General features: G+C 32.9%; 2 protein-coding genes, 2 long non-coding RNA genes and 1 pseudogene across 5 annotated transcripts; 3 read left to right on the top strand and 2 right to left on the bottom strand.

Annotated features, from left to right (window-relative positions):
- Positions 1 to 62: 62 nt before the first annotated feature.
- LOC114195276 (putative methyltransferase PMT23) lies at positions 63 to 3,857 on the bottom strand. Its single transcript, XM_028085692.2, has 8 exons — positions 3,346 to 3,857; positions 2,931 to 3,080; positions 2,215 to 2,485; positions 1,992 to 2,102; positions 1,600 to 1,771; positions 959 to 1,213; positions 581 to 775; positions 63 to 467 (listed from the first exon to the last, which is right to left on the bottom strand). The coding sequence occupies exons 1-8, from the start codon at positions 3,808 to 3,810 to the stop codon at positions 269 to 271; spliced, it is 1,818 nt and encodes a 605-aa protein (XP_027941493.1). The 5' UTR covers positions 3,811 to 3,857; the 3' UTR covers positions 63 to 268.
- A 10,015-nt stretch (positions 3,858 to 13,872) lies between these two features.
- Positions 13,873 to 14,507, top strand: LOC146884454 (uncharacterized). The gene is made up of 2 exons (XR_014983997.1): positions 13,873 to 14,242; positions 14,355 to 14,507. It is a non-coding gene; the product is annotated as an uncharacterized LOC146884454 (long non-coding RNA).
- Positions 14,508 to 15,960: 1,453 nt separating this feature from the next.
- Positions 15,961 to 16,566, top strand: LOC114193080 (uncharacterized). Its single transcript, XR_003606221.1, has 2 exons — positions 15,961 to 16,305; positions 16,418 to 16,566. It is a non-coding gene; the product is annotated as an uncharacterized LOC114193080 (long non-coding RNA).
- Positions 16,567 to 20,964: 4,398 nt separating this feature from the next.
- Positions 20,965 to 22,772, top strand: LOC114193116 (peptide-N4-(N-acetyl-beta-glucosaminyl)asparagine amidase A pseudogene; annotated as a pseudogene). Its single transcript, XR_003606225.2, has one exon. The product of XR_003606225.2 is annotated as a peptide-N4-(N-acetyl-beta-glucosaminyl)asparagine amidase A pseudogene (transcript).
- A 139-nt stretch (positions 22,773 to 22,911) lies between these two features.
- Positions 22,912 to 26,976, bottom strand: LOC114193115 (putative methyltransferase PMT23). The gene is made up of 8 exons (XM_028082816.2): positions 26,198 to 26,976; positions 25,783 to 25,932; positions 25,067 to 25,337; positions 24,844 to 24,954; positions 24,452 to 24,623; positions 23,811 to 24,065; positions 23,433 to 23,627; positions 22,912 to 23,319 (listed from the first exon to the last, which is right to left on the bottom strand). Exons 1-8 carry the CDS (start codon positions 26,660 to 26,662, stop codon positions 23,121 to 23,123), a joined length of 1,818 nt encoding a protein of 605 aa, XP_027938617.2. The 5' UTR covers positions 26,663 to 26,976; the 3' UTR covers positions 22,912 to 23,120.
- Positions 26,977 to 27,938: the final 962 nt, after the last annotated feature.

The raw sequence follows: 27,938 nt of genomic DNA, 5'->3' as shown, positions 1-27,938 counted from the left end.
TGTGCATGCCAAAGTTATGGTAAACTCGTATCACAGCATGAGTATCCGGAAAAGAAAATATATCAGAAAAACAAAAGTCCTCCGTATTACTATTACTATAAATAAATGTATGGCTAACAAATTTCACACTCGGACAAGATTACTTGTCGGATACAATATTCCTTTCTTGAAATTCATTCATTTTGCACCAACCTTTTATCCAGAATATACTGATATATATAATCCATGGTGATTGAAGATTTCTTCATGTTCATAACCCAATGTACATTCAGTCTGAAGAGCTCGTAGGTCGCCAGAAACCCTTCCTAGCTACAAGAAACTGATCCTGATGCAACGTTACAGACCAGTGAAGTGAACTAAAAATTGGAGTGAGCTTGTTAAGTATCTCCATTGAATCGTGAACCACGAGATATCCATTTGGTCTCAGTATGCGATCAATCTCCACAGCCACATCTAAAATGTCACATCTGACAAAAATTGTTCATTATCAGAATCATATACACTTACCTGTGTTGTGCATAAGTGACAGAGTCCTAGAATAACATGATGTTATAGATATTAGTTTCTTCAAGAACCATACCTTGGCTCAAGATATTTGAACAGAAAGCTAGAGTGAAGAAGATCGTATGTGCGAGGATAGGTACTAAAGGACTCGCACCAATCATGATACATTCCTATAAACCCTCTGTCCATTATAATACTAAGAGTATCAGGCACATCAATAGGTACTACATTCATCACCCACACTGGAAGATCAACGAGAGCAGCAGCAAATCTGCAAAATATAACAGACGTGCTATCAGTCTCAAAGAAACTTGGAGGAAACTGTCAATAACATGCCATTGTTACATCATGAGTAGGTCTGATAGAAAATCAAGGATATCGGTTATTACTACCAATGCCCTCAAGAATGTATGGGCAAAAGAGCTAGAATTTGAGAAAAAAAATGTTACTTTACCCTGCATAACCAGCATTCATGTCCATTACATTTCGAACACTTGACCAATTTATAGGAAGAGCTTTCACATAAACATCTGAAACTAATTCAGACCAGCGTTTGCTGTCCTTGAAGAACTTGTCTTTGGAAACTGAATCAGTAGGTAAGCTAGGTGGCTTACTGGTAAGCCTCTGGGGCCAAGACTTGGGCCAGCTCTGCAGTTTACCCTTATCATCGACCGGAAGAGGAGTAAGACAATTATTGAGCCTCGCATACCTAAACATAATCACAAGCATGAAGAGGAAATTAGCAAAGATAGAAACTAAACAGAAACTAGTTCCAAACAAATTAAGAAAATCAGTTTACTACATTAAATTTTGATTAGTATCTTAATATAAAGTTACACATTAATTAAAGTTAAGGGATTTTAGGAAAAATATCCTTAAATAAAACAAAAGTTGGCAAATTTGCTTATATTCAAGAAAAAAGGGTGATCTTTACTCAAACGAGAACAGGGTACTAACATCTAGCATTGCTCGCAATAGTCTCTCTGACCTTTTTCTTAGAGGTAATATTCATTTATTTTGTGTTGGAATAATGAAGTATAAATTGATAGAAACATAAGCATAATAGAAATAAGATCCCAAGAAAGGAGAAACTACCATGAGCTGTTCTTCCCATCTCCATTTTCACATAGAGGTGGATTGTTCTCTTTACGTTTCTCATAGCAAGAAGATGAGGTGGGCTTCTGGTATATAACAAGTCCAATTCCAGAAGAATCATGAGCCTTAGCCACAACCTTCCAGCACATGGCTTTTGTTATATCCACCATGGCTGCAGTTTGACAAAAAAATAAAATTCTTAAACATAAAAGCTGAGAAGACAGAACAAATTCATTTGGGACATCAAGGTCAGCTCATACAAAAATTCAACTTCTCTGTGTATTAAATAAGATACATTCTCAACACAGATGAAAAAATTATAACTAAAGAGGAAGGAAAGACAATGACACAGAGAAAGAGGATGAAGGTGAGAGAAAAAGAGAAAGACAAACCATTCCATACTTTCTGATCTCTTTCATCATCTCGGTAGACTGGTGTTGCAGACCATGCAAAGAAACCACCAGGTCTAAGAATCCTATTGAGCTCATACAAGGGCTTCCCACCTAAATTTGTGACAGTATTTGTGAATAAACATCATTATCATATATTGGTATAAACGGAACATAGAAGGAAGTCCTGATATGGAAAGTGGAAGCAAGAAAAAAAGATAAGTACCATCTGCATCCCAGTGAACCCTACACCGTGCACAATGGATCAAATCAAAGCCATTATCAGGAAAAGTCAACTTTTGTGTTCCAATGACTGAAAGAGTTGCAGGGATTCCTCGTTCCAAGGCAAACTGTATCTGAGCTTCATGTTCATCCTTTGGGGCAAATGACATAGTAATAACATTTTTGTCCAGCAAATAGCCACCAAAGCTAGCAACACCACAGCCAACATCTAGAACAACCCTGGTATGCTTTCCCCATTTAATTGCTGGTAATGTCTAGTATATAACCAAAAAATTAGCAAACTAGTGCTACCACCATAAATGTACTTCTTGAAGTCATTCATAAATCAAAACGAAACATTGCTATGCCCTCATTACAAGAAAATGTCATCGATTTTATTGGATAAAACAATATATGAATGCCAACTCTTTATATGAAATCTTAGACATTTCCATCAATCCTACTAGAAAGAAGCAACAAAGCATTGCATCTAAAATTCCTAATCAAATAAGCTCTGAGCTTTTTGATGTGTTCATTTGATATCAATATGTAGACCAAGCAAGATCCAAAAGTAGTAAGTTTCTTCTCAGTCACTCTCCGAGTCCTCCCAATTTTTAGGTTCTTCTTTTTCAATAATTGATTAAAGTTCATCAGTGTATATAAAAGTCACATATATATCATAATCATGGTTAATCATGTGAATCCACATGGCAAAAATACCTTCTGTATGAACTCAATGTAATGATCTACTCCATCTTTGAATTGAGTACCACCACCTGGAAAAACCAGATATTCTCCAGACTTTACTACCCAGTGCTGATCTTTCTTGTACTCCACCAGCTTTGGATGAGGAACGTTATCATACCAAATCTGAAAATAAAGAAAATATAAAATTCCTTCTCCATTGACTTCAAGACTAGTTAAAAGACTCAAATGGTACTTAACAAATAACAACTCAACACTATTTTCATTACTTCATTAGAATAAATTGGTATGTGACAAATCATAAAGCAAAACCCGTTCAGAATACAAGTAAAGCTAAGAGTACAACAATTTCTTCAACAACCTGCATAACAATATGTAAATGACTAAAGAGTATCACAATAACAATTCATTCAACTTCTATGAATCTCACCTTATCCCTGCTCTTAGGCCACGGAACCGGGGCTTTATACCCTTTGGGGAGAGGCAACAAGCAGTGAAGACTGGTCTCAGGGCAATGTCTTTCCCTGTGCTCCATGTGCCTCCTCGACTTAAGAGCCTTAATGGCCACAAAATTATCCAAACATGGTATAAAATCAACATTCTGCGGGTCCTCACACAGCTTCCAATCAATGGTCACAGCATCCTCCTCTGGGGGCAAACCTTGGTCTTCATCAGCTGTGACATTGGTCACCTTTAGAGGAAGCTCTTGCTCTTTCGGTTTTGAAGCATGATGAGGAGGTGCTTGGTGTTGGATAACAGAATAGAAAGCAACAGGATTTGAGGTGGTGTTGGAGAAGCTGAAGAGGAAGAACGCGACACAAATGAACAAGATTAAGAGAGTGAAAATGAAAGGGTATTTCCTCTCCTTGAAGAAGTCTTCAACTACAATTGCCATTTGGGTTTCTCACTCTGCAGGGAGACACAGAATAGACATGAAGATGATGCTAGTGTTATTTTATATAATTTTATTATATAAAATTATTACTCTCTATTCTCTATTATTACTGTGGATTGACATTAATTAATAAATTATATTATTTATAAATATTAATTATATTGTACAATTGTTATTAATTTATGGATAATATATATTAAGTTTCTGATGAACGATCCGTAATAGATTGGATTGTTGAATGAATGGTTTATGATAAACTTAAGTATTCAGGAACTTGTTGAGAGGTCTCTGATCTCTGTTGGTAAGGATATAAAATTGATATCTCATTAGTCAGTTTTAAAAGAGACGACATCAAAATACATTTGAAAGATGTGCTCTAGAAAAACCTACCAGAAAGAGAGCAGTATAGTCTCACAAGTAAACAATTTCTAATCTTTCATTGATTCTATTTGAAAGATCAGGTACCACCACTCTTTCATATATATTATTCCTAATTATAGGTACGCTCTCACATTCTACTATTGTTATTAGAAACCGTTCTTAATATTTGGAAATAACTTATTGTATGAATGGTTTGATATTTCTTATTATCTATTTAAGATTTATAATCTAACAATTGGTATCATAGCAATGTTAGATTTAGATTTATGATTAAGATTTTGTTCTTTTTCTGCATAAACCTTAATTTGTTTTTCCCAATTTTATGACGAACCCTAATAGAAAATTTAGCAGTTTCTCGAACTGTTCTCTCACAATCAGGTTTAGGGATTTCTCTTCGAATGTTTTTTTTTTTCGTGGAAATCCCTGATTAAAAGGTTTCAAACCCTAATTTTGGAAAACCTTTTGCACACGACCTTGTTCATCTTCCTCGCGGGTCTTTTATATCTTCGATCTCTTTCTCGCGATGTGTTCTCCTGGTTTTATCTCCAATCCAGAGCGTTTTGTGGCCAATCTAGTTTCGGACCTTCTCCTTGCATTCTCGCATTCCAGCAGCGGCGCGGTTTTGAACCCCCTTCGTCAATGTTCGCAGTGCCAATCAAGGTTGGTTCGCGGCGACTTTCCACACTCGTTTTGTGAATCTCGCTTCTTGCGTGTGGTGGTGTGCACGGTTCGTCCAGTGTTCGTTCCGGCGGCGAAATCGTGACATCACCAGTGGTGGTTTAATCTCCTGTAGTGGTGGCGCAAGGAGGATCTGCGACTCGCGACATTGATGCGCTAACTTCATCGTCCAAGGTTCACGGTGGTGCGGTGATTAACGATAGTGACATTTTAGTTCGTCGCCTGTGATGCTTCGCAATTTGCAGTGGCTGCTGAGAGGCGCTCTTGCAGATTTGGTTCGTCACCGACGACGGCAAGATGTTTTCCCTGATCTGTTATTGCGGTCTCAAAGATGAGGCACATTCTGCAGTAGGGGCGATTTTCGTTTGGTTTGCTGCGGTGGTCTCCATCTTTGTCACAATGGGGACCGGCGGTGGATCTGTTGGCGTCCCTATGTTATTTCAGGGTGATGGTTCGTGATATGGTTTGAGAAGTTTTTTTTTCGTTTCGCGATTTGTGTTTTCCATAAGATTGGTTGTGGTGTTTCTGCAATGTGGTTGCTTGATGGTCTTTTCTATTCCAATGGTGGCCTGAATTGTTACCATAATGCATTGCTCTATGTTGTTAAATAGCCATTATAATGTTACTGTGATGTTGAGCTCTTGGGAACCATGATTGTAACAATCTGTTATTGTGGCTGCTTTGGGTGTTGTAATTACATCATACGTCTTGTTGCATCCTCTTGGTATCTTCAGCAAACCTTTGGTCTGTGAAACTTTTGTGTAATATTTAGTGGTTACTGGTGAAATCGAGGAGCACGAGGCTTGCCTCAATGATAAGTTTCTTGTTATACGACTTATGGTCATTGGTTAGTCATGGAAGTAACCTTTCTCTGTCCACCAGAGTGTGTTTGTTTGACTTTATGAAATCCTACAATGGTGAGGTGCATTTCTTGACTTTTTAAATTAATAATCACAAACCTGAAGGTTTCACTTGATTGTGATTTAGCATCAGAGAGAAATCAATTAACATGATACCCTTATGTACTATTATTAGAATCTCTCTTGTTAAGCCATGTGTGAGTAGACTCATTTTGAACTATTTTCATTTCACCATATAAAAGGTTAGATTGAAATCGTGATCATAATGGAGAGGATTGGTTAAAACCATTTAAATGGTTTTATTTTCAATTGATGACAGATTCAATTTCAAATCAATATTAGCCATGACATATATGTGGGCTTTTCTTAAGTTTTCTGTTTACATTACTTTCACATTGTGTAAAAAGGTTGAAAAGGTCTGTGGGCATTCATATTCAATGACCTTGTTTTCAAGAATTATTTAATTAAATACTCAGTAAAAATTGGACAAGTCGTAATGATAGTGATATTTCGTTTATCTAAGAGTTATGATCAACACGAACCTATCTTGGGAAAAATTTTTTTTTTTGTTGTTATGTGATTTGAAAGTTTAATACCTTGTCAAGTGATTGGAAAATTCATAAAGCTTTTTTTTTTCTATGGAAAGTTTTTTCAACTTTTACGAGAAAGTTTTGTTCCAAGTTTCATTTGGTTTTGGACTATAAAATGTTTTCCTTTTACTTTCACTTGAATGTCATTTTGTATAGTGAAATCCGTGATGGATTTAGAGGAAGAAAATTATGTATTTATGATATATATAAGTTGCATGTGAAAATAATATAATTTTATATGATTGTGATCTCACCTATCGTGGGCACAATTATATAAAATTTTGTGTGAATGAAATAATTTAATCTTAATTATTTCATGAATACAACTTAATTTTATATATCATTCTCTCGACTTTTGGGTATGAAATGTTTTGTACAAGTTCTCTACTATTTTGGTGACGTGTTAGTATACTCTGCTCTCCAGTTAACATGACTATACTTGAATTAATTTTGACCCTTATTTGGAAATGTTATTATTTAAGGGATTGTTCATGCATAATATAATTTTATTATATTTTGTTAAGCATGGGTGATATAATTTTATATGATTGTGAACTCACCTATCGTGAGTACAATTATATGAAATTTTGTGCTAATTAGATATTTTAATTATCCCATTAATTAATTTTATATTACATTAATGTCAATCATGCTCGTATGTTATTTTGATTCAGGTGATATGATGTACTTTGAATTTTATCTTATGTCAATTATTTGTCTTGTACCTTATCGGTATTAGATTTCTTTATGACATGAGTTGCACATTGTCTTTTATTTCTTAATTATATTTCTTATTTATTATGATTCGGGACCCTCAGGCGGGATCATAGTGGATGAGAAATTTGGTATTATAGGCATGTTTGACTGTGTATTTAGAAACATTACATTTTATTGCACAATAATTGTGCATATTAGATGTTTATTTGTTGTTACTGGCTTCTTTCCTATGTAATTGAATTCGGTAAAAACTTTGAATAAGACAAATATTGAGGACTGGAAAGAATCTTTGGACTTATATTTGGCAAATACCGACATGGACTCTTCTTTGAGAGAAGAAGAGCCTCCAGCTCATACTCCTCAATCCACTACTGTCTAGAAAGCTTCTTGTAAGAAATTGGAACACTTAAACAAAGGGTCTTTGACGGTGTTGAAACACACCATGAGCAAGTCTATATGGTTCAACCTAATAGCTCTTGCTAAATAAGGCAAAGAGCATTTAGTTTGCAAGTTGAAGAAGTCTATTTATGACTTAAACAAGCTTCTAGACAATGACATTTGATATTTGGCCGGATGGTCACTTCTTTTGGCTTCAAGAAAAATACCACAAATCAATGCCTTTACTTGAAGGCTAGTGGGAGTCAATTCGTCATTGTTGTCTTATATGTTAATGATATTGTTCTTTCTAGTAAAAGGGTTGAACTTAACTGAGACAAAAAAATTTATGTTAAATAGCCACTTTGTTATGATGGACCTTGGCAATGCCTTTGTTGTTTTAGGCATTCAGTTTTTTGTGACAGGTCATGTGGCATTCTTGGATGGTCTCAAGGAGGATATATTGATCCTCAAGGTTTAACATGCATTCTTACTCCTCATGTGTAGCACCTATTCAATAAAGTGACAAGCTCTCTAAATGTCAATGTCCTCAAAATTGATACAATGATAGAGTTGAATTTGAAAAAGTTCCATAATTACTTCCGTTGTTGATAGTTTAATGTATGCTCAAGTTTTGTATTCGTCCCTTTAAATCTTTTGCTTTAGTATTGTAGGGAGATACTTGAGTGACTCAAGTTTGGGTCATTGTAAAGCCGTTAAAAAAAGGTTTTTAGATATTTGCAGGGAACCAAGGATCACATGTTGACCTATAAGAAGTTTGATCAACTTCAGGTCATTGGTTATTCTGATTCTGATTTTACTGGTTGCCCTGACGACCGAAAGACTATTTCTGGCTTTGGTTTTATGATGAAAGGAGAAGCTATTTCTTGGAAGAGGGTTAAACGAACTTATATAGCTACTCCTGAAGGCAGTATGTTGCTTGTTATGAAGCACTTGTCAAACTATGTGGCCTAAAATTTGTTTTTTTGACTTTCAAATTGTTGAAAGTATTTCTAGGCTACTTGTAATATATTGTGGAAATACTACTGCCTAGGATTTCTCTCAAAACAACATACGTTCTAATGCTCAAAGCATCTTCATATAAAATTTATGTTTGTTAGAGAGAAAATTTTAGATTTTCGAACTCGGATTGAACATATTGCTACATAAGATATGTTAGCATATCCACTAACTAAAGGCTTAGCTAATGGAGTTTTTTCAAAATCATGTAACTCATATGGTTGTGGTTAAGTCTTTTGATGTACTGGGTTAGTGGGAGTCTGAAATGTACCCTTTATATTATCATGGTTTTCATGAGATGTAAATTTATAAATGACGTCAGGTTTATTATATCTCTTTTGGCATATAAAATGTATGAACCATTTTGGGATCACATATTTATTATGTTTGTTTTTATTTTATTTATTATCCATTATTTTTTAAATCTAAGCATATGATATGTATCCCTATCGGATATTATCTTTGTGATTCATGCTTATATTTCTTAATTGGTATTTGTGCTTATGTTGTAATTGATATAATTAATTTATTTATTAATGTTATCCAAGTGGGAGATTGTTGTATTTTATATAATTTTATTATATAAAATTATTACTCTATATTATTATTGTGGATTGACATTAATTAATAAATTATATTATTTATAAATATCAATTATATTGCACAATTGTTATTAATTTATGGATAATATATATTAGGTTTCTGATGAATGATCTGTGATGGGTTGCATTGTTGAATGAATGATCTATGATAGACTTAAGTATTCAGGAACTTGTTGAGAGGTCCCTGATCTCTGCTGGTAAGGATATAAAATTGATATTCCATTAGTCAATTTTAAACGAGACGACATCAAAATACATTTGAAAGATGCGCTCTAAAAAAACCTACCAAAAAGAGAGCAGTATAGTCTCACAAGTAAACAATTTCTAATCTTTCATTGATTCTATTTAGAAGATCAGGTACCACCACTCTTTCATCTATATTATTTCTAATTATAGGTACGCTTTCACATTCTACTATTGTTATTAGCTATTGTTATTAGGAACCGTTCTTAATATTTGGGAATAACTTATTGTACGAATGATTTTATGTTTCTTATTATGTATTTAAGATTTATAATCTAACTACTAGAGCTTACGAAGAAGAAGGGAACATGTCGCTGTCTGAACAAAATCAAAGGATACAAAAGTGAGGATCTTGTGGTTGTCCTTCGGATCCTAAAGACTGTGTACTTTGGTGGTCAGATTCAGAATTCAGAACTCAAAGCGCACGACTTCAACTCAACCCAGGTTCTTGCGCTCTGTAACCGACGCGTTGACAGTGACAATGGTAGCGTTGTGCTTTCTTTTACCAAGGTACACCTACCCCAGTTCATTAACCATAAATAGTAAATGCTCATTTTTTTTCATCGTTGAAAATGCAGCAGGACTTTAATATATACTCATGATATATACACTAATGTGATAACTATATTTTGTAATATTATGTTTTTTTGTTAAACTATTAGGTTTAAAAGGCTATCTTCGTTTTTCTTTATCTAGGGTTAAATTTCATAAGTGCGATTGTAAAATTATAATTATAAATTGGGTGCTTTAGTTTTTAACGTTAAACAATTTAAGTTTTATTAATATTATTTAATTTTCCTATTCCTCTCACACACACCATACCCTTTTTATTCAAACACCCGACCTCACGCACTTGATATATTAAGGGAAAAACCTATTAATTCCTCGGTTTGTTTATGTTTAAGATTTTTTTAATAATTAACTTTTTATTTGCCACATGATCGTGATAATGTGTTTCAAGGTGAATTCTTGTTTACAAAATTGTCATGTCCGATTATACTTTTTTAAAGAATGTGTCGAATTAAGGTTATTAAAAATAATATTATGTTATTGTAATACACAAATAAACATAAATTATGAGTAATATATCGTATTGATTTTTACAAAAGTCTTTATCTTATTATTTTCGTTATATACACATAAAATGGTAAGTGGTACTTGCAAGTAAAATTCCATTCATTTCATTTTAATTTGTATGCTACATGTATGATAATGTGGCACAATACGATCCATTAACATATAAGAAAGTTCCTTCATATTTTTAAACAATTTTACATAATAAGAGACTTTTTAAATAATATTAACCTCAACCAATTTAACCTAGTTAACCAAAAATTAGAGTATTGAAGACACTCAACATATCACACAACACTCAAGTTAAAACATATCAAATTAAATCAAACATATCAAACCGTCATAAAATCCAACAATCTATGACCACTCCACTTCTAAATTCAAATGCTCCAACCTATAATATTATCATAGCTAAAGTAGTTTTATTTACTTTCATGACTATAAAATAGCTCTAATAGCTTTTCACTATAAGAGAATGTAATATATGTACACTAATAATTCAAATTAATAATCTTAGCACATCTTAACAATTTTAAGCAAGTATAAATTCACCTTGAGCATGTGTTCAAGAGAATTTATGAAGACGGATAGTAATAACTTCGTGTTTTCTCTTGGGTTGATTTGCACGGATACTCGAGCGCAGAAAAGCGGGATACATCCACTATCTGATCACGACATGCATGCAAAGATTTGAGGGTGTTGCTTAGCATTTGGCGAGTTCAACCCTGATTATTCAGAGTGTGTGTGGCAGCGGTGTGTGATTGAGTGTATTGTTGAGTGTGTGTTGCAGGGGTGTGTGTTCATCTATTGCAAGGATATTTTGTGTGTGTGTGTGTGTGTGTGAAAGAAGGTGTTGTGTGTGTGCGCTAGTGCTTGTGTGCGTGAATGAATAATGTATGGTGTGTGTGCACCGATTAGGTAATTGATGTTATGTGTGTGAGTGTGTGTGCTCCGGTAACCAGTGTTGTGTGTGTAATAATAATAAATATATACAATATAATAATTAATAATAATATATAATAAAAATATATATAATATAATAATTAATAATTAATAATAATATGTATTATTAATAATATGTATATAATATTTAATAATATATATATATATATATATATAATAATTAAAATATTATTAAAATTTAATATTTTTAACTTATTTAAAAATTATTTGGTTTTATTTTTATCATAAGGGTAATTTTAAAATTCTATCTGTTAAAACTTATTTTAATTTATCACATCAATCAAATCACTCATTAACTTTTACAAAATTCATCTCCTGATCCATCCACTTTACCCTTTAAATCTACTCAAAAAATACACATATTCATTCCCTCAAATCAACACAAATTCATCTTCACACTTGATAAGTGTCAAGAATAAGTAATTTTTCTATTTGAAATTGAAACTTATCATGTATCAAATGGTGCTATTTGAGTATAAAACAAATCTCCTTAGCTTAAGATACAAAATGATGTATATAGAATTGGAGCTTTATGAATTATAATGATATTTAGTTGTTTTGCAGTAAAAATAAAAGAAAATATCAAGTATGCAGTTGAACCACAGTACTGTAGTTGAGCCATGGAAGTAGAAAAGACAGGACACCATATTTGGACTTTCTGACTTGACACAAGAAATGGACCTAAGCCTCGTGAGGAAACCCTTCCAAATCCATGAAGCTAAGGAGCCAAAAGAACCCTTCCAAGAAGAAAAGGTCACATGCTAAGCACCGAGACAAGGGGCTGAGATGAGAAGGAAACCCACTTGTGAAATAATCCATGTGGTTGAGCATCGCCTAAAAATTCCTATAAATAAATAGCTTGGGTCCTCATTTCAGGCATTGAGTGGAGACTCCACAATGTAGCAGTAGTGTAGAATAGGGTCTGTGAGGCACGAGGGAGGTGCTCTTAGTATAGATCTTATGTGTAGATGTTACTGGAATTGCATTGTAATATTCTATGAGTAGCTGAACTCCCTCGTGTCCAGGTTTGATGTAATCAATTTTGATTCTATTCACTTATACTTTTTGGGTATTTATATTTGCTTTCATTCAATTGTTTATGGTTTGATTTATGCTTAATAATGACTTGATCAATCATCTATTTAACTTGCTTGGATTGAGTTGGGAAACCAATCTCAATATGTGGTCCAATCAAATCATCATACATGTACTGGATGCTCCATGGCATACCAGAGTGGATGCTGGAGGAGAAAGTCTTGCACATTAAATCAAGGACTCATTCTACCAGGAGTTGAGGAATCACACTGGATTTGGAGTCCTTGTCCTTAGGTTCTAGTGTATCAGGGATGAACCTAGATCTACATAGAAAGAGTACTCCCATGACATTGAATGATTTCCAAAGTAAACAAGATAGTAGTGGTGTAGTAGAAGAAGATGAGATAAATCATTTCATAGCCCCTACTCCACTCAATCTATCTAATAACTAATATATATTTTTACTTGCACCCTCTATCATAAATCAAAAACTCAAAAATCAAACTACCAATGTACTTGCTAAATTCTCGTGGATACGACACTTGTTGATACTATTACGTACCAGTACACTTGTTGAAAAATGATTGTTGAGAAGCAGTCATCAATACTCTTCTCCAAATCCATCATACCAAAGGAACACGACCTGAATGCAATTAAGTCGCATGCAAACAACGTAAAGCACATGCATGTAAAACTTCTAAAAATTGATTTAAGAAAATGAATAAAAATAAACTTACTTTGGTGAAATTTAAGATGTGACATAATTGATCTACTCTATTTACATATCATTTAGGTAGACTATGATTGTTAAAAAATGAAGCATCATAAAAAAAGAAAAAAAAACTAAAAAAATAATGATATTTTTAAAGCAAAATTTGTCTAATAATTTTTTTATTTATAAAATTTTTATTTTAATAATAAGAATTTCAAAATTTATTGAAAAGAAATTAATATTATATTATGTTATATAATGTTATATTTTTTTATGTTAATATTATGTTATATTATACATATATATTATATTTTGTTATGTTATATTATGTTATCACTATAAGAAAATACATAATTAACAATCAGTTTTATTAACTAAAAGTTATTAGTTACTGTAGTGACCATTTAAATACCAATTCACACAATAAGAAATTATTGCTTATCAAGATATTCACCGTTATAAATAAATAAATTATAATTGATCGCCAAATTAGTCACTAATTAATTAGATATTAATTTATGAACTTTGGTAGCAAAAACTTTGATAACTAATGTTTAGTAACAAATTTCTTTTGATATTTAAAACATTGGTACTTAAATTTTAGAAATCAATTAACACCAATTATAATTTTTTATTCATAATATTAACTAATTTAGTAATCAATAATGTTTTATTCTGTAAATTAATATTTAAATTAGTCATTAATAAGACATTTAATGTATGTCAGGTGTATCATAAATTTTGAAGCTGTTAGTTTTACTTTATATAAAGTTGGGAGTTACTAATTATTTAATTTGATTGATATGATACCATAGATCAGAGAATATTTAAATTCTTTCGATTGTATGTTTCGTTTATAAATTGTTTTTCTTGGAAATTATAGCAAGATTTAACATACAAATAAAATTCTAGGATAGGTTTTAAAGATGGAAAGAAAAGTGATGATAAATAGTAAGATGCATAGTATTGGAGTTGTGATTATGATGATGATTATGTTGGGTTGCACAGGAGCTAAGGACTTTACTCCTAACAAAAAATGTGGTGCAAGATGTTACTTTCGATGTTTAATATCAGATGATCCATCATGTTATGAAAATTGCGAATATAAATGTCACCATCATCCTCCTCTCAATGTTTACGATGAATGCATTAATAGTTGCAGTGTCACCAAATCTAATATAGGTATTCATTGTCTTACAACATTATTGTCTATTTTAATCTTTTATATGTATTATTTATGATTCAATTTTGTTATATTTTTGCATCTTTTTAGTAACTTACTTTTGTGTATTAGGTTATCGTGTTGTTCTGACCGCTGCTATGAACTCTTGCTTACAAAATTGTCATGTCAAGATATAACTTTTTAAACAAGTATGAAATTAAGATTGTTATAAATAATATTACATGACTGTAATACATAAATAAATATGAGTTTGAGTTGTGCCCATTTTTCCTTCTTTATTTCTCAATAAACCTTTGTTCTCTTATTTTCTTTACATTTTTATGAAATGTTAAATATAAATTAAGAAACACTTATACAATTTAATGTATATTTGTTTCATTGAATGAAATATTAACATTTTCCTACTAATAACCCATTATTTTGCTTTTCTATTTTTAAGACAAATAAGACATCCAAAATGTATTTATAATAGTCATGTGGACCCATAAATTAGGCCTAAATTAACCCATATTTTGTATTTATAATAGTCACTATTTTAGTAACCAATAATTTTTAATGTTGTAAATTGGTATTTAATTGATCACTATAATGATTAACTATTTTTTGACACTAAAATTGGTTTTTAATTGATGATTTTCTTGTAATACACATATTCAGTCCATGCGGATATTTTTCATCAAAACGAATACGTGTTTTATTAATATCAATAGAGACAGATTTATTTGTCATCCTTACGTAAAACTGAATTAAACTATTTGTATGAAAAATATATTAAATGGTAATAAATGATTATTTATTAATTCATAATGATGCATTAAATGTTAGTATAATATAAATATAAGAGGATGAAAACTAAATAAATCTTGGCAATGACGTTTTATGACGTGACATAATTGATCTACTCTATTTACGTATCATTTAGGTAGACTATAAGCATCATAAAAAAGTCAATCAAAAGAAAAAAATTAAAAAAATAATGATATTCTTAAAGCAAAATTTGTCTAATCAATTTTTTTATTTATAAACTTTTTATTTTAGTAATAAGAAATTCAAAATTTATTGAAAAGAAATCACTTTTACTTCATACTTTTATATATATATATATATATATATATATATATATATATATATATAATTATCTTATATTATGTTATATCATGTTATATAATGTTATGTTAATATTATACTATGTGATGTGATATTATGTCATGTTATATTTTGTTATGTTATGTTATATTACGTTATCACTATAAGAAAATACATCATTAACAATCAATTTTAGTAACCCAAAGTTATTAGTCACTATTGATTACTAAAATATTCACTATTATTAATAAATAAATAAATTATAATTGATTGCTAAATTAGTCATTAATTAATCAAAGATTAATTAAGAAACTAATTCCTTTAGTAGCAAAAACATTGACGACTAATGTTCAATGACCAATTTCCTTTGGTAGTTAAAACATCCTAGTTAAATTTTAGAAACCAATTAATACCAATTATAATTTTTTTTATTCATTTGAGTAATTTAGTAACCAATAATCTTTTATTTTGCAAATTTATGTCTAAATTGGTCACTATAGCGATTAAGAACTTTTATTACTAAAATTGATCATTAATGAGACATTATGTTATATCATAAATTTTGGAGTTATTAGTTTTACTTTATATAAAGTTGGGAGTTACTAATTTAATTTGATTGATATGATACCATTGATCAGAGAATAGTTAAATTCTTTCGATTGTATGTTTCATTTATAAATTGTTTTCCTTCTTGGAAATAACATACACACAATTCTTGGATAGGTTTTAGAGATGGAAAGAAAAGTGAAGACAAATAGTAAGATGCATAATATTGGAGTTGTGATTATAATGATGATTGTGTTGGGTTGCACAGATGCAAAAAAATGTGGTGTAAAATGTTACTTTCAATGTTTAATATGGTTAGATCCACGATGTTATGCTGATTGCATGAATAAATGTCACCGTGATCATGATCCTCCTCTCAATGTTTACGGTGAATGCATTAATAGTTGTAGTGTGACCAAATCTAATATAGGTATTCACTTTCTTACAACATTATTCTCTATTTTAATCTTTTATATGTATTATTTATGATTCAATTTTGTTATATGTTTACATCTTTTTAATAACTTACTTTTGTGTATTAGGTGATCATGTTGTTCCGACAGCTGCTATGAACTCTTGCTTACAAAATTGTCATGTCAAGTTTTTAAACAATGCATAAAAATAAGGTTGTTATAAATAATATTATGTGACTGTAATACACAAATAAATGAGTTCTGCCTATTTCTCCTTCTTTATTTCTTCAGAAACCTTTGTTCTCTTATTTATTTTTTTATTTTTACATTTTTATGAAATGTTAAATATAAATTAAGAAACACTTATACAATTTAAAATATATTTGTTTCATTTAATGAAAAAATAACATTTTCCTACACTAGAATAATAACCCATTATTTTACTTTTTAATTTTAAGACAAATAAGAGTCCAAAAACCGATTTAAAGTCGGTGGACCCATAAATTAGACCTAAATCTACCCTACATTTAGTATATTTTGTATTTATAATAATAACTATTTTAGTAATGTTATGAAATAAAGTGAATAATAGAGAGAATAATAGATAATAGAGAAGAGAAGAAATAATAGAGAATATAGAATAGGGAGCACCTCATTTGTGTATTATTATTGATAGGAAGAGCCCTATTTATAGATACAATATGTAATCCATAAAGGAAACAAATCAACTTAGTTAATACAAATATTTACCATAAAGACTAATGAATCATATGAGTAAATGTATCAAATCAATGGACAATCATTAATTCATAACACTCCCCCTTGAGTGTCCATTGATAAAAAATGTGCCTAGTTCAAACCTTATTAGAAAAAACCCTTTGGGATAAAAAACCTAGTGAAGGAAAAAGAGTACAACATTCTGTATTCTTTAATACAATATTGTTCATCACATATTCTATTTCTCCCCCTCATGTAAACTTACATCATTAAGGTGACAGAGTCCGAATTTGTGAGTCATTTGCTCAAAATTTTTTCTTGGCAAAAGCTTTACAAATAGACTTGTCATATTTTCAGATGAACGAATTTTTGGATATCTATATCATCCTTTCAATTGAACAATACACTATTGTCTTCATATATGGTTGTTGATTCCATCTTTCTCGGGGATAGTCACAAGTTTCTTGCACATGTTGAATTATAAACCTTAACCAAACATATTCACAACTTTCCTTATAATTTTGTATGATTAGACGATGTTGCTACTATGGTTTGTTTCATATACCTTCATGAAACCATTGTGCTACCACATGTGAACAAACATCTTGTTTGTGATCAACCATTGTGACATTGTGAGAATATGTAAAATAACATGCATATACATAACTCATTAGGTCTGATTCTGAATCATATTTAATGAAATAATCTCATTCGTAGTACCCTTAAGGTAACGAAACATATGTTTTACTCCAAATCATTTTCTTCTTGTAGTTGAAGAATTATATCTTGCTTAACAAATTTACAGCAAATGCAATATCAGGTCGAGTATAATTAGCAAGATACATTAGTGGTTTTATGACACTAAGATATGGTGCTTCTGGACCAAGAAGATCTTCATCATTTTATTGAGGTCTAAGAAGAACATTTATCAACATCTAACGACCTCACAACTATTGGAGTGCATAATGGATGTGTCTTGTCCATTTAGAACATTTTAAACACCTTAATCATATAAGCCTCTTGATGTATAAAAACACTTTTATTTAAATACTCAATTTCTGATTTCAAATAAGACTTTGCTCTTCAAAGATCATTCATCTCAAATTATTTCTTTGAGTAATCAGTTGCCTTTGTGAGCTCCTTAGGAGTTCCAACGATGTTTATGTCATCTACATAAACAATAATTATGACAAATTCATTTTTGGATCTTTTCATATAAATACAAGAACAAATATGATCATTTCTAGATCCTTCTTTTAATAAGTACTCAATAAGACGGTTATGCCACACACGTCTTGATTGCTTTAATCAATAAAAGAGCATGTTCAATTTTATTGAATATCCCTCTTGAGAATTTGTCTTGTTGGGTAAATAAAATCTTTCAGGGATTTTCATATAAATATGATTCTCAAAAGAACCGTACAAATAGGTTATAACATCATCCATTAGATGTAAATGCAAATATTGTTATGCAACTAGGATAATCGAATATTGCAATGTTGTTGCATCCAATACTAGTGAATACGTTTTTTCACAAATCAATACAAGATTTTGTGAACAACCTTGAACAACCAATTGTGCTTTGTATCTAACAATTTCATCATTCTTAATTTGATTTTTGCGCAAAAATCCATATGTACCCAACAAGTTTCACAACTTCAGGTGTGCGAACTATACGTCCAAAAACCTTTCGTTCAGTAAGCAAATACAATTATGCTTCTTTGCATATTTTCATTTTGGCCAATCTTTTCTTCGCCGACAATCTTCAATGATCATTACTTATTGATCCTCATTGTCATTCATAACATTCATCGCTATGTTATAAGTAAAAGTTTCGTCAATGTTAACTTTATTTTGGTTCCATATTCTATGATTCATGACATAATTTATTGAGATCTCATCATTTCAACCATTTCAGGTACTTGAGGTTCTTCTGGAACCGAACCATTAATTATGTCAAATGAATCTTTTGGGATTTCAACCTTTTCGATTAGGTCATTTTGCATATTAACTCATTTTCTCATTCAAGAGTTTTTATCTTTGGAACCAATAGGTCTACCACGCTTCAAACGTGTCCACATAAGTTTTTCAACCTTTTTTTTTCGTATCATAATAACTGATCATGTCAAACAAGGCAATCATTTTGATTTGTAAACTTCTAGTTTACCATGACATGCATTTCAATTGTACTAATAAACTTGTAGTACAAACTATAAGAGAATGTTGATAATTTCTCCAATACACTTTCTTTTTCAACTCAATCATAGAGATATAAAGATATTTCATATCTTTTTCATTGTTTGTCTCAATTTAATATCCATTTAGACAAATATCATTGAAACTTAATAAGTTTCTATTCAACTTCTTAGTAGAAGTATAATAGCTCTTCTACAGTCTTCAAATATATTTGTAGTACTATAAATAATACTAACATAGATGTCTCACATTATCAAACAAGAGAAAAATTTATTACTCTTGAGAATTGTATAAGTTGTTGCACTATCAATAAGATGCATATCTTTTGGTACTAGTGCAAACATTCGTTTTTCATATAAACGTAAATATCAATATGAGAATTTTTTTTTAACACTCTCATAATCAATGAGGTGATCAATGCTTCCATTTGCTTTAGCAAAGAAAATAACAATATCAAGATGAGTAGCATTCATATGGCCATAATCAGAATCACCATCTTCATAAGCAAAGTGTGTTTCTATGTTCTTATCATTATTTGTAAGATGCTTTGGTATACAATAAGTACAACTCAAATGACCTTTACCATCATAATGATAATAAATACTTTCATCTTTTTGTCAATATTTTCACATTTTCCTTTTCCTTTTTTTTCACATTATTGTGCCACTTCTGGTGACAAAATGTGTCTTTGAAATTTTCTTTATAACCATGTCCATAATCAAGATCACGATCACGAAAATATAAATAAAATGTTGCTGCATTCACTTCTGGGAATAGAGCAGAACCAATTTGGACATCTTTCATGATTTTCTATCAAAAGCTCATTGCTTTTTTTCATCCATACAAAGACATGAAATAAATTCATAATATTGATTGTTGCATTCACTTCTGGGAATGGAGCAAATTAGGCGGATCTCATGATTTTTCATCAAAAGCTTTATTGTTTTATCCAGCCAGCCATACATAGGCATGAAATAAATTCATAATATTTGTGAATCCTTTTTCACAATATTTTTGTCGCATGAGCAAATTAGTTGCTTAGATGCTTTATTTCTTGATTTAATGGTATCCCAATATCCATTGCATCTAAATATATTTCAATATTTAAAATCCAATATAAGGAATTCTTCCTTGTAATATCAAAGGTCACAATTCCAAATTTTGCAACATTTCGTGTGTTTAGAACTAGCACATAAAATAATTATATTAATAATAATAATAATAATTACCGTCAAAATAAAAATAAAAATAATAAGACGAAGATGAAAATTGATAAAGTTAAATAATTCTTATCACAAGAGGAAAAATATAAGGTAAAATTATAATTTGAGAAATGATTAGAAAGAGCCTGGATTAAGACACGCATAACAGTGTCGATATAGAGAAAAAGCTTCCACTAGTCCTCAATTGGTTGAAACATCGTGCTGATAACGTTATGAAATAAAGTGAATAATAAAGAGAATAATAGATAATAGAGAAGAAATAATAGAGAATAGAGAATAGGGAGCAACTCACTTGTATATTATTATTGATAGGAAAGTCATATTTATAGATACAATATGTACTCAATAAAGGAAATAAATCAACTTAGTTAATACAAATATTTACCATAAAGACTAATGAATCATATGAATAAATATATCAAATCAATGGATAATATAACAAATAATTAATAATTTTTAATTTTATAAATTGGTATTCAAATTGGTTAATAGAGTGACTAACTATTTTTTGACACTAAAATTGAGGATTTTCTTGTGGTGTTTATACTCACTTAATGCGGAAATTCCCACGAAAACGAATCCGTGCACAGATATATATTTATTTGTGCCACCGTGTCCTCCACCACTGCTTCGCTCACACCATCGACTCTCCTCCGTACACCACCTCCTACAGCCCTCCCCCGTGCTGCCCCGCCCCGTGGTCTCGCGTCGTGCTCCATTTCCACGCCCGCTGCAAGGGCGAGCAGTACGACCGCATCGCCGCCATCTGGATCGCCGGCGCCGAAATCCTCCGCACCAGCACCGCCGAGCCCACCGCCGACGGCATCTTCTTGAACGTCCGCAAGGACGTCACGAGATACTCCTCCCTCTTCGCCAAATCCAACCTCGACCTTACCATGATGCTAGAAAACATCGTGAACACAGTTCACAGGCGTCTACCACGTTACCGTCACTCTCCTCTACTACAACGAGTACGCCGTTAAGGCCCCCGTCAGGGTTCCGTTTGTCCCCTGCCCCGAGGAGCTTACTTTCAATCCAATTTCTCTGCCTAAATCTCGATCTCTTATCCAGGATCCTGGCTCCAGAGGCGTGAATGAGTCGCCGGCGGATTTGATTATTCCGATATCCGATGATGGACGGCGAGGGTTTTGGTTCAAGTTGGAGGAGGAGAAAAGTTCCTTCTCCCGGAAAGTTCGAATTCCGAGAAACACCTATCGCGCGGTGCTTGAATTATACGTTTCTTTTCACGGAAACGACGAGTTTTGGTACTCGAACCCGCCGACTTCGTACATCACGGCGAACGGTTTGGCGACGGAGCGTGGGAACGGCGCGTACAGGGAAGTTTACGCGACGATCGACGGGCAGGTTGTCGGGTCGGAGGTTCCGTTTCCGGTGATATTCACCGGCGGGATCAACCCTTTGTTCTGGGAGCCCATGGTGGCGATCGGGGCTTTTAACCTTCCCTCATACGACATCGATTTGACGCCGTTTTTGGGGAAAGTTTTGGATGGGAAGGAGCACGTGTTCGGAATAGGGGTGGTGAAGGGAATATCTTACTGGCTGGTGAACGCAAACTTGCATCTTTGGTTGGACCACGAATCAAAGGTGGTTCATGCTAATCCCGTGGTTCATCACAGTCCTGAAACTTCGATCGAACGGCAAGAGGGGTTTCGAGGGCTTGATGGGTCGTTTGACGTGGACGCGGAGCAGGAAACGCACATCACAGGGTGGGTCATGACCAGTGCAGGCAACATCACCACCACGGTTTCTCAGGGATTCTCGTTCAAGAACTTCATAAAGTTCCAACACAATGGGAGTATCAAGACCGTTAAGCAGAAGTTCAAGGCAAAGAAAAAAGTTAAGGTGATCGATGGAAAAGGTGAATCTATCACCAGGTTGAAGGTTAGACGAAGGTACCCTTTAAGGGTTGTCACCACCACTAAGGAGTTTCTCGATGGCACATACCGGCTTGTCACCGAGCTTTCTCATATTCTCAATGAGAAGCATGTAAGTGGGTGCTTCTCGAAATCCATTACCAATGCCCAGAATTCCAAGGGCTGGATCGATGTGAAGGGTCACTCTGTTGTGTCGGGTCAGGCAAGCACCACGCAGAATTATAGTTATGTTGATGGGTTCATGTGCTACTCCCGGAATGTTGCTGCGTCTAATGGAAGGATTGTCTTGGACAATTCAACGTTTGTTTGTGAATTGTGAAGATTCTTTATAGTTTCTTTTCTCGTACATGTATTATGTAGTTTCCTGCATAGGGTTTTAGTTTTATTTTTTCTAGGAAGAGGAATGTGTAGTGTCTTTTGAATCTGCATGTATGTATGTATTGCTTGCATTCAGCCACCGTGCCTGGATCTAGACACAGAAGGATCATAGCATTAGTATATGATTCCTGACAGAGTACAGCTTGCACATAACTGTGCATGCCAAAGTTATGGTAAACTCGTATCACAGCATGAGTATCCGGAAAAGAAAATATATCAGAAAAACAAAAATTCTCCGTATTACTATTACTATAAATAAATGTATGGCTAACAAATTTCACACTCGGACAAGATTACTTGTCGGATACAATATTCCTTTCTTCAAATTCAATCATTTTGCACCAACCTTTTATCCAGAATATACTGATATATATAATCCATGGGTGATTGAAGATTTCTTCATGCTCATAACCCAATGTACATTCAGTCTGAAGAGCTCGTAGGTCGCCATAAACCCTTCCTAGCTACAAGAAACTGATCCTGATGCAACGTTACAGACCAGTGAAGTGAACTAAAAATTGGAGTGAGCTTGTTAAGTATCTCCATTGAATCATGAACCACGAGATATCCATTTGGTCTCAATATGCGATCAATCTCCACAGCCACATCTAAAATGTCACATCTGACAAAAATTGTTCATTATCAGAATCATATACACTTACCTGTGTTGTGCATAAGTGACAGAGTCCTAGAATAACATGATGTTATAGATATTAGTTTCTTCAAGAACCATACCTTGGCTCAAGATATTTGAACAGAAAGCTAGAGTGAAGAAGATCGTATGTGCGAGGATAGGTACTAAAGGACTCGCACCAATCATGATACATTCCTATAAACCCTCTGTCCATTATAATACTAAGAGTATCAGGCACATCAATAGGTACTACATTCATCACCCACACTGGAAGATCAACGAGAGCAGCAGCAAATCTGCAAAATATAACAGACGTGCTATCAGTCTCAAAGAAACTTGGAGGAAACTGTCAATAACATGCCATTGTTACATCATGAGTAGGTCTGATAGAAAATCAAGGATATCGGTTATTACTACCAATGCCCTCAAGAATGTATGGGCAAAAGAGCTAGAATTTGAGAAAAAAAATGTTACTTTACCCTGCATAACCAGCATTCATGTCCATTACATTTCGAACACTTGACCAATTTATAGGAAGAGCTTTCACATAAACATCTGAAACTAATTCAGACCAGCGTTTGCTGTCCTTGAAGAACTTGTCTTTGGAAACTGAATCAGTAGGTAAGCTAGGTGGCTTACTGGTAAGCCTCTGGGGCCAAGACTTGGGCCAGCTCTGCAGTTTACCCTTATCATCGACCGGAAGAGGAGTAAGACAATTATTGAGCCTCGCATACCTAAACATAATCACAAGCATGAAGAGGAAATTAGCAAAGATAGAAACTAAACAGAAACTAGTTCCAAACAAATTAAGAAAATCAGTTTACTACATTAAATTTTGATTAGTATCTTAATATAAAGTTACACATTAATTAAAGTTAAGGGATTTTAGGAAAAATATCCTTAAATAAAACAAAAGTTGGCAAATTTGCTTATATTCAAGAAAAAAGGGTGATCTTTACTCAAACGAGAACAGGGTACTAACATCTAGCATTGCTCGCAATAGTCTCTCTGACCTTTTTCTTAGAGGTAATATTCATTTATTTTGTGTTGGAATAATGAAGTATAAATTGATAGAAACATAAGCATAATAGAAATAAGATCCCAAGAAAGGAGAAACTACCATGAGCTGTTCTTCCCATCTCCATTTTCACATAGAGGTGGATTGTTCTCTTTACGTTTCTCATAGCAAGAAGATGAGGTGGGCTTCTGGTATATAACAAGTCCAATTCCAGAAGAATCATGAGCCTTAGCCACAACCTTCCAGCACATGGCTTTTGTTATATCCACCATGGCTGCAGTTTGACAAAAAAATAAAATTCTTAAACATAAAAGCTGAGAAGACAGAACAAATTCATTTGGGACATCAAGGTCAGCTCATACAAAAATTCAACTTCTCTGTGTATTAAATAAGATACATTCTCAACACAGATGAAAAAATTATAACTAAAGAGGAAGGAAAGACAATGACACAGAGAAAGAGGATGAAGGTGAGAGAAAAAGAGAAAGACAAACCATTCCATACTTTCTGATCTCTTTCATCATCTCGGTAGACTGGTGTTGCAGACCATGCAAAGAAACCACCAGGTCTAAGAATCCTATTGAGCTCATACAAGGGCTTCCCACCTAAATTTGTGACAGTATTTGTGAATAAACATCATTATCATATATTGGTATAAACGGAACATAGAAGGAAGTCCTGATATGGAAAGTGGAAGCAAGAAAAAAAGATAAGTACCATCTGCATCCCAGTGAACCCTACACCGTGCACAATGGATCAAATCAAAGCCATTATCAGGAAAAGTCAACTTTTGTGTTCCAATGACTGAAAGAGTTGCAGGGATTCCTCGTTCCAAGGCAAACTGTATCTGAGCTTCATGTTCATCCTTTGGGGCAAATGACATAGTAATAACATTTTTGTCCAGCAAATAGCCACCAAAGCTAGCAACACCACAGCCAACATCTAGAACAACCCTGGTATGCTTTCCCCATTTAATTGCTGGTAATGTCTAGTATATAACCAAAAAATTAGCAAACTAGTGCTACCACCATAAATGTACTTCTTGAAGTCATTCATAAATCAAAACGAAACATTGCTATGCCCTCATTACAAGAAAATGTCATCGATTTTATTGGATAAAACAATATATGAATGCCAACTCTTTATATGAAATCTTAGACATTTCCATCAATCCTACTAGAAAGAAGCAACAAAGCATTGCATCTAAAATTCCTAATCAAATAAGCTCTGAGCTTTTTGATGTGTTCATTTGATATCAATATGTAGACCAAGCAAGATCCAAAAGTAGTAAGTTTCTTCTCAGTCACTCTCCGAGTCCTCCCAATTTTTAGGTTCTTCTTTTTCAATAATTGATTAAAGTTCATCAGTGTATATAAAAGTCACATATATATCATAATCATGGTTAATCATGTGAATCCACATGGCAAAAATACCTTCTGTATGAACTCAATGTAATGATCTACTCCATCTTTGAATTGAGTACCACCACCTGGAAAAACCAGATATTCTCCAGACTTTACTACCCAGTGCTGATCTTTCTTGTACTCCACCAGCTTTGGATGAGGAACGTTATCATACCAAATCTGAAAATAAAGAAAATATAAAATTCCTTCTCCATTGACTTCAAGACTAGTTAAAAGACTCAAATGGTACTTAACAAATAACAACTCAACACTATTTTCATTACTTCATTAGAATAAATTGGTATGTGACAAATCATAAAGCAAAACCCGTTCAGAATACAAGTAAAGCTAAGAGTACAACAATTTCTTCAACAACCTGCATAACAATATGTAAATGACTAAAGAGTATCACAATAACAATTCATTCAACTTCTATGAATCTCACCTTATCCCTGCTCTTAGGCCACGGAACCGGGGCTTTATACCCTTTGGGGAGAGGCAACAAGCAGTGAAGACTGGTCTCAGGGCAATGTCTTTCCCTGTGCTCCATGTGCCTCCTCGACTTAAGAGCCTTAATGGCCACAAAATTATCCAAACATGGTATAAAATCAACATTCTGCGGGTCCTCACACAGCTTCCAATCAATGGTCACAGCATCCTCCTCTGGGGGCAAACCTTGGTCTTCATCAGCTGTGACATTGGTCACCTTTAGAGGAAGCTCTTGCTCTTTCGGTTTTGAAGCATGATGAGGAGGTGCTTGGTGTTGGATAACAGAATAGAAAGCAACAGGATTTGAGGTGGTGTTGGAGAAGCTGAAGAGGAAGAACGCGACACAAATGAGCAAGATTAAGAGAGTGAAAATGAAAGGGTATTTCCTCTCCTTGAAGAAGTCTTCAACTACAATTGCCATTTGGGTTTCTCACTCTGCAGGGAGACACAGAATAGACATGAAGATGATGCTAGAGCTTACGAAGAAGAAGGGAACATGTCGCTGTCTGAACAAAATCAAAGGATACAAAAGTGGGGATCTTGTGGTTGTCCTTCGGATCCTAAAGACTGTGTACTTTGGTGGTCAGATTCAGAATTCAGAACTCAAAGCGCACGACTTCAACTCAACCCAGGTTCTTGCGCTCTGTAACCGACGCGTTGACAGTGACAATGGTAGCGTTGTGCTTTCTTTTACCAAGGTACACCTACCCCAGTTCATTAACCATAAATAGTAAATGCTCATTTTTTTTCATCGTTGAAAATGCAGCAGGACTTTAATATATACTCATGATATATACACTAATGTGATAACTATATTTTGTAATATTATGTTTTTTTGTTAAACTATTAGGTTTAAAAGGCTATCTTCGTTTTTCTTTATCTAGGGTTAAATTTCATAAGTGCGATTGTAAAATTATAATTATAAATTGGGTGCTTTAGTTTTTAACGTTAAACAATTTAAGTTTTATTAATATTATTTAATTTTCCTATTCCTCTCACACACACCATACCCTTTTTATTCAAACACCCGACCTCACGCACTTGATATATTAAGGGAAAAACCTATTAATTCCTCGGTTTGTTTATGTTTAAGATTTTTTTAATAATTAACTTTTTATTTGCCACATGATCGTGATAATGTGTTTCAAGGTGAATTCTTGTTTACAAAATTGTCATGTCCGATTATACTTTTTTAAAGAATGTGTCGAATTAAGGTTATTAAAAATAATATTATGTTATTGTAATACACAAATAAACATAAATTATGAGTAATATATCGTATTGATTTTTACAAAAGTCTTTATCTTATTATTTTCGTTATATACACATAAAATGGTAAGTGGTACTTGCAAGTAAAATTCCATTCATTTCATTTTAATTTGTATGCTACATGTATGATAATGTGGCACAATACGATCCATTAACATATAAGAAAGTTCCTTCATATTTTTAAACAATTTTACATAATAAGAGACTTTTTAAATAATATTAACCTCAACCAATTTAACCTAGTTAACCAAAAATTAGAGTATTGAAGACACTCAACATATCACACAACACTCAAGTTAAAACATATCAAATTAAATCAAACATATCAAACCGTCATAAAATCCAACAATCTATGACCACTCCACTTCTAAATTCAAATGCTCCAACCTATAATATTATCATAGCTAAAGTAGTTTTATTTACTTTCA

This window comes from Vigna unguiculata, chromosome 8, assembly GCF_037176805.1.
Source record: "Vigna unguiculata cultivar grain cowpea cultivar isolate G323 ecotype 2 chromosome 8, ASM3717680v1, whole genome shotgun sequence".
NCBI classification, from domain to species: Eukaryota; Viridiplantae; Streptophyta; class Magnoliopsida; order Fabales; family Fabaceae; genus Vigna; species Vigna unguiculata.
Note: the sequence above shows the minus strand (reverse complement) of the source record. Positions and strands in the feature narration are given on the sequence as shown.

Excerpts from the sequence above, each read along its gene's own strand:
- LOC114195276 (XM_028085692.2), bottom strand. The coding sequence starts at position 3,810 with ATGGCAATTGTAGTTGAAGACTTCTTCAAGGAGAGGAAATACCCTTTC. Across the intron at positions 1,772-1,991 it reads AGATCAGAAAGTATGGAATG|CCATGGTGGATATAACAAAA; the intron begins GTTTGTCTTTCT and ends GTCAAACTGCAG. Across the intron at positions 1,214-1,599 it reads GATGGGAAGAACAGCTCATG|GTATGCGAGGCTCAATAATT; the intron begins GTAGTTTCTCCT and ends GATTATGTTTAG.
- LOC114193115 (XM_028082816.2), bottom strand. The coding sequence starts at position 26,662 with ATGGCAATTGTAGTTGAAGACTTCTTCAAGGAGAGGAAATACCCTTTC. Across the intron at positions 25,933-26,197 it reads GGCCTAAGAGCAGGGATAAG|ATTTGGTATGATAACGTTCC; the intron begins GTGAGATTCATA and ends CTTTATTTTCAG. Across the intron at positions 24,624-24,843 it reads AGATCAGAAAGTATGGAATG|CCATGGTGGATATAACAAAA; the intron begins GTTTGTCTTTCT and ends GTCAAACTGCAG.